The sequence below is a fragment of the Coffea eugenioides genome, chromosome 6 (genome assembly GCF_003713205.1).
Source record: "Coffea eugenioides isolate CCC68of chromosome 6, Ceug_1.0, whole genome shotgun sequence".
NCBI lineage: Eukaryota > Viridiplantae > Streptophyta > Magnoliopsida > Gentianales > Rubiaceae > Coffea > Coffea eugenioides.
Genome location: NC_040040.1, coordinates 67,494 through 77,881, shown reverse-complemented (window position 1 = coordinate 77,881; position 10,388 = coordinate 67,494). Strand labels below are relative to the sequence as shown.

Here is a 10,388-nt window from a genome sequence, read left to right as displayed (position 1 = left end):
TATATAAACATACTATTTTTCAAGAAAAACTTATGACTTCATTAACAAATCTTGCCACTTTTTTAGCAAAATTTACTATATTATTAACAAGACCTTTCTATTTTTCAAACGAAACTTCCTATTTATGACTTCCTACTTTTTCAAACAAAATTTATGGGTTTGTTACTGCTGCCAAATGGGAGCTGGCGGGAGACTTGAGTAAAGCTGAATAAGAACAGTAGCAGTAAAGATAGAGAAATACCAACAAGGTGTCCCATTGGACGTTTTTGGGTAATGATATTTGAGTGATTCATCTATACTAGTTGACGAGAAGAAATTGCTGATAATAATGACTACCTGAAAAACCACCAGCCTTTGTGTTGGTGGTCACTATCAAAACATTAAGGCTTGACGGGAGATCAAGGGTTTAAACCTTATTTTCCACCAATTGTCACAATATGTGGGCTGGCTTAAAAAAAATCTATGAGAGTGCGTAGTATACCCGCCTGTTCCGATGGTGGTTCAGTCCCCTCTAAGTTACCCTTAGGTCTCTTCAGGTCCCCCTCCCCTAGTGATTCAGTCCCTTCCGAGTTACCCTTAGGTCTTTTCAGGTCCCCTTTCCCCTTGTATAGAATAGTGTAGGTTTATCATATCTGACCAAAAAAAATAATGACATCCTAGAAGTCTTCGTGAAAAATTGACCACTCAATTAATGGTTGGTTGTATTAGTCAGTCTCCAACAATCAACCAAATTTATATATTAACAAGTATCGAATCATACTTCTTAATTTGATTCAAATTTGAAATTCAATTCTTGTGTACGTGATCTGCATCTATACCTGCTAATGCATAAACCGATAGTGTATACAAGATTACTTATATAAACAAAAAACAATCGGTACATTTTGTTAAGCAAATGATCTTTAGATTGTTCTTCAGAGGGATTAAAGATAACAAGTTTTCTTTGGTTGATGAGAACACTTCTAAATAATTGTGTGCATCTATATTTCTTTCTCTGGTGATGAAACATGAAAACATTTTTCAACACATTCAATGAGACTTTGTCACCCTTTTCATAAGCTGTTAAGAAAACATGCAGAGTCCGCCTAGTGCAAGTCCACCAGTGAATGGAAGTCACGACACGCTGTGGAAAATCTGTATGTTTTTGTGGAAAAAACAATCCTTGGAGACATATTCTACATTGAATTAATGGAAATGCTCATTCCCTATCAGTTGGCTACTAGGGAACAATCTCCAGAATCTTGATATGCATATTTAGCGTTTCAAAGGGGTTAGATAGTAAGAATAAAAATAATACTGAGAGAACAATTGGCTATCCTTTGTGTCCTTGACGTGCTGGGCTGGTCTGGTTGTTAAACAAAGATTTGGCTTTTCCAATAGTCTCCCTCTACGTATGTGACTGTGCCAATCAATTTGAACCTCAGCTACAGGGTCAATTATAAACATTTCTAAGGGGACGGCTCAGGTAGTTCAAGATTGAGATTTTTCTGTTTCATTTTTGTTTTCGAGATTAAAATGTGGAGAACTATCAAAATGTAGACAACTCAAAATAGGCCGATCAATAACTTTGAATGCATCGTTGATTTACATAAATTTTTGGTTATTGTTCTAGATCTCTTATTTGGAGTGTACAATAATTACGAGTTAATATTCATCTTTAGTTATTTTCATTATACTCGATCTGCAGAAGAAACATGAGAAAGTAGATCATTCGAAAATTGTCCTTGAATTCGTTATATATGGTTCAATCATCAATGGGGCATCTTTTGTTTCTGCGTTATGAAAATAAAAACAAGCGGGCTGGGATTGGCATTGAAATTATGAAGACAATTTTGATTAAAGATTAGGAATCAAATTAATAAATTCTAGCTATTAACACATCAATTGATCATACCTAATGAATTGTGAAATTAAAGATGTCAATTCAAGATTGATTTTCTGTATTGCCACTAATTTACTTAGACAAATGCATAATCCAAAATATAAACACTACTTTTTCTGGAAATCATTTGTTCTTACCATGCTATTTTCCGTTGTTAACCAAACCAACAACGGCTCAACACCTCTAAGGAATTTACTCAGTGAACTTGGTCGCAAAGCCAACAACTAAATCATAACAAGTACCTTATTATCATTACATGAAGCCAAGTCTATATAGCTTAACTATTCTTCATAACTTTTTCAGGCAGACTATTATACTTACATTTCATTTACATATAATAATAGCATGTAAAAAAAAGGAGGTCTAATCCTCAGCTTACATCAGGAGATGCCAAGGAAAACTGAAAAATATAGAGTACTAAAAAAATAATCATACAACAATAGAGTAAATTAAATTAATGCCGCTTCTCAAATCACCTGGAAGAAATTGCTCATTCTGACTGACTCAACAGTAGTAACAAGCACATTCATAAGTTTTCCCAAGCTAACTGCCAATTCAAAAAAAAAATTAAAGTTGACATTTTACGAAAAGACAAGATCTATGAAAAGTCAAGATTGACTAGTCTAAAATATACAAATTGTCAAATCTTTACTCCTTGACAATGGTGGAGGAGGTAGAAAACTAATCAAGGAAGGGCAACATATCAACTTTAGATGTTTATACTATAAACAACGGTTCAATAATACATAATAAATCATTAAGTGCTTAATTCTCTACATACAGTCAAATTTGTAATCGGTAAAGAAAAAACAATTACGATAATAAATGTGACATGCTCAATGAGCAAGGATAATAAGCTACGTGAATTGTAGTGCCTTACGCGCTTTTCTGTGTACTTACTCAACGGAAGTTCCTCGCACGCCGAGTAGTCTTCAATGCTATCATTGCGGCAATTCTGTCACTTGCACTTTCCAGAAACTCGAAGTATGCATAGCGCCAAGACCTCTTGAAGAGAAGGATTGCCAAGAATCCCACGAGGCCGAGAGCAAAACCAGGTCCTAGACCAGCATAAAACCATGACCAATCAAACTCACCATGATCTTTGTCATCTAGGATAGGATCATTTTTGGCTGGTGACTTGTTCTCGGGGCAGCTCTTTGGGAGTGGCTTGCCACAAAGTCCATTATTTCCTTCATAGATGGATGGATCGGTTAAGGTCTGAAGTTGATTTCCTGATGGTATTTCCCCTGAAAGGCTATTGTGTGACAAATTTAGGAAGCTCAATGAGTTTATTGTTGATAAGTTGTTAGGTATTGCACCGAAGAATTCATTCATTGATAGATCTAGCGTTTCAAGTCGCTTTAAGTTGCCAATCTTCTCAGAGATCCTTCCAGTCAAATGGTTGTGAGAAAGGTTCAAAGTTTGTATACCAGCCAGATCCATTATCCCATCAGGGATCTCACCCACTAAATTATTTGTTGAGAGGCTTATGGATTTAATGAGCACAAGGTTCCCAAAGGAGTACTCAAGTTCATTTCCTCCCTTATAGTTTTGAAGGTTGGTGGTATCGTAAGTTATCGTGAGAATGCTTCCATGTTCACTTGATACCATCATTGAGAAGTTGTTAAAACAATGAGGAATATATCCTGTTAAGTTTTTGTGTGCCAGGTTCAGCACTTGAAGACTTGAGAGTAGGCATAGCTTGTCAGAAATACCTCCATAGAAGTTATTTGACTGAAATCTTAGAAACATCAAATTTGATGACATTTCCCCAATCCAAGCTGGTATGGTATCCCTTAGTCCATTGTCACCAAGATCAAAAATTACCAAATTGCTCAGATGCTGAATTGATGACGGGAGCCTCCCAATGAATTTATTTCCATTCAAATGCAGAATCTCAAGTGCCCCCAATTGCAGGTAACAGCTTAAGTATTCTCGTGATAAATAAAAAATCATAAAATACATGGAATAATTAGTTTTCTATTAAAATGCCCTGGAAAGAGTAGGTATCTACAATAAATATACAAGTGATTCTCATGATATATATGTATATATATACATACACATACACACATATATATCGTTAGGATATACACACATCACACACACACATATATATATAGTTAGGATATTTTTAGTCTATCATTATAGAGAAGAAGGACATATTGTTAGTTTCCACAGAATAATGTCCACATGCAATAAGGGTCATTTCGTTTATGCGCTTGTGTGCGTTGTATCCAGGTTGGTAGAGCGAAAGAGAGAAGATAGGACAGGATTCTATCAACTTGTTAGGTCAGTTGCCAAAATCGTTGATGAAGATTGTGGGACACTAAAGAAGATGCATGTTCAATTATTTATGAATTACGAATCATTGATAACGATTATTAAGTTATTCTGTTTTTCTAAAGGATTTATTACCACACATAAATCACATTCAACCTACCTTCCGTGTGCATGTATCATAATCACTAGCAATTATTGTCTTATCTTGCATTTATAAATTTTTTTTTCTATATAACTTTACTTTTCCATGATATTAATACATGAACCCCAACATAGTCGAGCACTCCTTAAACAGATCCTATGTTATTTTCTTATTTGTATATCCCTACATTATTTTTTCCAATTGGTGTATTATCGCGATCATTGTCAGAATTGGAATCATGTCAATATGTATGAATACTACTTCTCAACACCAACTCCGGTATTATGCAATCGGGGTTCTTTGACTTTGATTTCCTGACAGAATTTATGTGAGCCAAATAAGCCTCCAAAAATCATGGATGAAGATTCTGAGCACATGAAAGAAAATGCCTGTTCAATTATTTATGAATCATTGATGAAGAATTTTGGTTCACTTTCCAATTTAGTATTTCAGCTGTAAGCACATGGTCATTAATAAATTGGCTCATGATCGCCAGTGGAAATAACTAAATCTTACTATTTTATTAAGTTGTTTGAGTGGAAACTCATAAAGAATTGTTGGAGAGTCTCTACTTTATTTTTTCACATAAGTTTGGGTTTGTCTATTAAGTATCCATTGTTAAAATTTACTATTTTAAAATAAGTGCCACTTAGTGGTATCCACGAACTTCCAACATGATAACTGCTAGTATTAAATTTTGGATCGTATCTTTAACAAGATATTTATGCATTGTTATTCCCATCATCCAAGAAAAAGAAAAAGTCTTTAATTAAATAGAACTTTTAGTACAATGACATTTTAACATTAGCTAATTTGACACAGTTGATGTTTATTCTAATAAAACTAAGTTTAAACCCAAAACAAGAACACAAAATCATTTGCAGGCCCAAATTGGTCCTATCGAAAACTCCTACATGCACAGGCTCATCTCTACCCATTTATCAAAATGGGCATCAGGCTGGGATTAGATCACCTTGAATTTTTTTTTTTTTTTTTTTTTGTAAAATCATAGATATTTATATTTCTAAAATGTTTATATTTACCAATCAAACAAAAATTTATAAGCTAAAATAGTTATTATATGTATTCATTTTTAAATATATATTATATAACTAAAATATTATTGTTTCAAGATAATTATTATTAACAAACACACTTATTATTTCACAAAATTTGAGTACTTTGGATTTGGAATACAGATAAGTATTAAACATATAAATTATTTGAATTTGATATCATCATTTCTGTTGGGCCTACTTTAGGTTGACTCTAACTTGGCCCAAGTCCAAGTCATTCTGAATTGTGCACTTAACGTTAAGCCCTATCAATCATTTATTTCTGACATCACAGAACAAATGGTGTGGTTCAAAACGAAATGTTTCCAAACTAATCATTAAATGTGTTGCATTTTGAAAATCACCTACGGGTGCAAAATTGAGATCCTACCCTCTCGAATTGGGCCAAAATTTCCTAATTGGTGAGATCGCATTAATTGCAACGTCCCAGATGACCTTGGCGGGGTCATGATAATGCAAATGAGAATAATAAAAAAAAAAAAAAAGTAAATAGAAGAATGGGTATAATGGCAAGAAAATGATAAAAAAAAAAAGGGATCTGAAATAAGAAAAATGCATGAAAATATCGTGAACACAGGTGATGGATGAAACTTGCGCAAAAAGTGCCTAATCAATTAGCGTTGGATTTTTCTCTTCTAAACTACGTTGCTAGCGTTGGTTGGACTAGCAGGAAAAACGAGAAGTGTCTACAAGACTACAACTAGCGTTTATCTAATTTTCGAGGCACATGACATGCATCTTTGCATTGGACGAGAATGAGAGAAGGTAAAACAAAATTCCAAAATTTGTTTAAGCAAACAATTGAAACTTTGGTATGACATAGAATTCACAGCTGTAGAAAGAGGACTAATCCTCAGATTACATCTTGAGATGCAAAACAAAACAGAAAAACACTGAACACTCGAAGCTTAAATACACGAAAACACAACAAAACTACTATTGCTTCTCGAGGCACTCTGGACAACAACAGCAGCAGCCACTCTGATAGTCTGAAAGATAGCAAAGTAGCAACGTTAATAAATTTTCTCTAGAGAAGTGCCAATTTCAAAAAAAAAAAAACATTAAAGTTCAAGATTTATTACAAGAAAAAGATAAATGAAAAGTTAAGACCGTCTAGTCTGAAATACACAAATTGTCAAATCTTTACTCCTTGCAGTGGTGGAGGAGGTAGAAAACTAGTCTAGGAGGGGCAACATATACATAAGCATTACATGACCATAAGAATTTATTCATCTTCTGTAATCAAAGGTTAAAAAATACCTAACAATCATTAATTAGTAGTTTGTAAAAGTTATTGGCAGAAAAGCTAGACTGTATACCAATTAGAAATTACATAACTAAATTAACTATTAGCATAAACTAGTATAGTACTTATTGGGAAAAAAATTTTCTTTGAAAGCTACGAATTTGATGTTAGAATCTTGTTGGTAAGCTATTCGGTATCAGGCATCTACTACTTTATACTCCTATCTATTAAAATTGGTATGTTATTCTTTTGTTGATATAACTTCTTAAGATTCTTTGTTTGAAAAAAAAAACTTATTGAGCTATAATTTTCTTGTATTGGACAAACGCATAAAATAAATCCTTAGAAATATTTGGAAAAAAAACAAAATTACAAATCACAATAGGTTGCAAATTATGAATGTTAAGTTCTAATTAGTTCTCTACGATCAGCATATAAAAAGTAAAAAGAATAAGTTAGATGAAGGAATGTCTACAAAAATGTGAAATTTTCGAAGAGCAAATTATCAAAGATAGTATGCTACGGATATTTTGGCTCCTTAGTGTGTGATATGAAAAACAGAGTATAAGTGCTTTTATAGGAACTTACTCAACGAAAATTCCTCCTCAGGCGAGTGGTCTTTACCCAGATTTTGTCACAGGCACTTTCTACAAACTTGAAGTATGCATAGCGCCATGACTTCTTGAGGAGAAGGATTCCCAAAACTCCCAAGAGCCCGACAGCAAAACCCGGTCCTATACCAGCATAAAACCAAGACCAATCAGATTCGCTGTGGCCTTCATCATCATCACTAGGCCCATTTTTGGTAGGCAATTTGTGTTCCCAGCAGCTATTTGGGAGCGGTTTGCCACGGAGTCCACTGTTTCCTTCATAGATGGATGGATCGGTCAAGGTTTGCAGCTGATTTCCTGATGGTATTGGCCCTGAAAGTTTATTGTGTGACAAATTCAGAGAGTTCAATGAGTACAAATCAGATAAGCTTTCGGGGATTGCACCGGAGAGTGCATTCATTGATAGATCAAGTGTTTCAAGTTGCTTCAAGTTGCCAATCTTCTTGGGGATCCTTCCAGTCAAATGATTTTGTGAAAGATTCAAAACTTGCAATTGAACCAGCTCCATTATCTCATCAGGGATCTCGCCCACTAAATTATTTGCTGAGAGGCTTACGGATTTAACAAGCTCAAGGCTCCATGCGTCATACTCAACTTCTCTTCCATTTGGACTATCCACATACCTTGTAAAACCAGTCCAACCCCGCGTCCCAATCTTGCATTATTCGATTTCGGACTTTTCAGTTCTAGAATAGTACAAAATAGACAAATGCCTATTGGCACGAGGAAGAGATCGTAGTATCAGTTTTCTACCCCCTGGGGTTCTTTCTTCTAACGTAAAAGAACAAAAATTCTTCGCCCAAAGCGAAAAGAAGCAGCATATTGAGGATCGTCGAAGGAAATTGAAACGAAATCTTGACATGCGCGAAGAGACCCAGAGTTGAGTAGAGGAAAAAAAAGAGAGCAATTGCGATTACCTCTAACTGGAAGGCGAAACCGACGTGGTCTTTGGAGTTGCGGGCGTCGGAGATGGAGATGAGAGAGTTTAGAATGAAGAAGAAAGAAAGGACGGAGATTGATATGCATGTTACAGATGATGAAGAAACAGGGGCCTTTTTTGTTTGAGTGCTACTGTTGTTAATAGCTGAAATGGCGTGAGGGTTGGTAAGGGGCGGAGATAGTGGCGTATTGTGGATACATTCAGAGGAAGATACGAACGATTCCCAAGCACCGATTAAGATGAAACCGCCACCGGCTATGGTGTAGGTGAATAGTCCCATTCTTGGCTCTTGATTTCTGTTTTCTGGTTTACTTTTCTTCTCTTTATCCTCAGGTGAGTAGTCTTCAATGCAATCATTACCCAGATTTTCTCAAAGCCACTTTCTATAAACTTGAAGTATGAATAGCGCCATGATTTCTTGAAGAGAAGGATTCCCAAAACTCTCAAGAGCCTGACAGCAAACCCCGGTCGTATACCAGCATAAAACCAAGACCAATCAGACTTGTTGTGGCCTTTATCATCATGAGTAGGCCCTTTTTTGTAGACAACTTGTGTTTCGAGAAGTTGATTTGGAGCGGTTTGCCACAAAGTCCACTATTTCCTTCATAGATAGATGGATCAGTCAAGGTCTGAAGTTGATTTCCTACAGGTATTGGCCCTGAAAGTTTATTGTGTGACAAATTCAGGGAGTTCAATGAGTACAAATCAGATAAGCTTTCGGGGAGATAGATCAAGTGCTTCAAGTTGCCGATCTTCTCGGCAATCCTTCCAGTCAAATGATTGTGAAAGATTCAAAAATTTCAATTGATCGAGTTCCATTATCTCATCAGGGATCTCGCCAACGCTATAATCTCCTTCTTGGCCTGATACCATGGTACTAATGTTATTAAAGCAGTGAGGAATAAATCTACTCAAGTTATTATGTGCTAAGTTCATCACTCGAAGATGTGAGAGTTGGTAGAGCGTATCAGAAATAGCTCCATGGAAGTTATTTGACTGAAAGCTTAGACACATTAAATTTGATAACCTTTCCCCAATCCAAGCTGGTATAATATCCTTTAGTCGATTGTCGCCGAGATCAAGAATTTGCAAATTTCATGGGAATAAAAACATATGTGCATAATATACATACATATTTGTACCGTGTGTGTGATGCATGTGAATAAAAACATATTTTATAGTATGTGTATAATACCTTCCCATGAACAACAATTTTCTCCAATCCAAAATAACAGTCGATTTGATTCATCTATCAACCTATACTTGAATTGAAGAAGAGTTTGTTGTTCATTCTCAATACAAGAGACATTCGAATAATTATGAGCTTGTTTGCTGCTGCCAAATGTGAATTGGCTGTTTACAGGAATAGAACTGAATAAGAAGAGTAGTAATGAAGATGAAGTAGTACAAAGAGGATGATGCTCCATTGGATTTCTTTGGTATTATTGGTTTATTTGATATAGTTATCTCAGTTGAGTGGCCTCATTTATACACTTACAAAAAGCATCACTTCACCATTTTGTGTTTGTGGGAAGTAGAATGGAACCATACAAAGATGATAAAGGATAACGGCTTCAAGTCCTCCTGGAAAAAAATTTGTTAATGTGTTGGAGGGGAAAGACAGCGTGGAAAATCCTTGCGTGCTTGTGAGGAAAATCTTTGGTGACATACAAATGGAAATATTAATTCATTTTATTTTTGGATTTTAATTTAATTTGGATACCGACGTTACCATAAAAACTCAATCCTAATTAAGTTTTGTTATTCTTATGAACTAGTGATCGGAGCACACTATATGTATGCGTAAATAATTCAAGTTATATTTAATTGTAAAAATTAGTTTTCTGGAAATTAGTTTTACATTTTGAGAATTCATGTTTTATGAAATTTTGTGTGAAAACAATATACATGAGCAGTTTTTTGTTAGTTATCATTAACTGTAAGCATTAGCAATACAACTCAAATTTCCACATAAAACGAGAAAAAGTAATTTTTTGAGAATTTCAAACGCGCATTTAAAATTTTAAGAAGCATAGAAAACCTTAAAAAACAACGTTCAAGATCTTGACGGGCAACATATAACGTTCCAAGTTGGGTACAAAATTGGCGGATGTGTCTAAGTCCACTCGTCAATGGAAGTCGTGACCCACCGTGAAAAATTTTTATTTTCTTGTGGATAAAATCCTTAGAGAATATTTTGTACCGGAT

The 10,388-nt window shown here is 34.9% G+C and overlaps 1 protein-coding gene and 1 pseudogene across 1 annotated transcript; both read right to left on the bottom strand.

Moving 5' to 3' along the window:
- Positions 1 to 2,782: 2,782 nt before the first annotated feature.
- LOC113776229 (receptor-like protein EIX2) lies at positions 2,783 to 7,748 on the bottom strand. The gene is made up of 3 exons (XM_027321343.1): positions 7,254 to 7,748; positions 6,308 to 6,372; positions 2,783 to 3,806 (listed from the first exon to the last, which is right to left on the bottom strand). The coding sequence occupies exons 1-3, from the start codon at positions 7,746 to 7,748 to the stop codon at positions 2,783 to 2,785; spliced, it is 1,584 nt and encodes a 527-aa protein (XP_027177144.1).
- A 44-nt stretch (positions 7,749 to 7,792) lies between these two features.
- LOC113776225 lies at positions 7,793 to 8,686 on the bottom strand (annotated as a pseudogene).
- Positions 8,687 to 10,388: the final 1,702 nt, after the last annotated feature.

Excerpts from the sequence above, each read along its gene's own strand:
- LOC113776229 (XM_027321343.1), bottom strand. The coding sequence starts at position 7,748 with ATGGAGCTGGTTCAATTGCAAGTTTTGAATCTTTCACAAAATCATTTG. Across the intron at positions 6,373-7,253 it reads GTGCCTGTGACAAAATCTGG|ACTATCAGAGTGGCTGCTGC; the intron begins GTAAAGACCACT and ends GCTATCTTTCAG. Across the intron at positions 3,807-6,307 it reads AGCAATAGTAGTTTTGTTGT|CTGTTACCTGCAATTGGGGG; the intron begins GTTTTCGTGTAT and ends AGAATACTTAAG.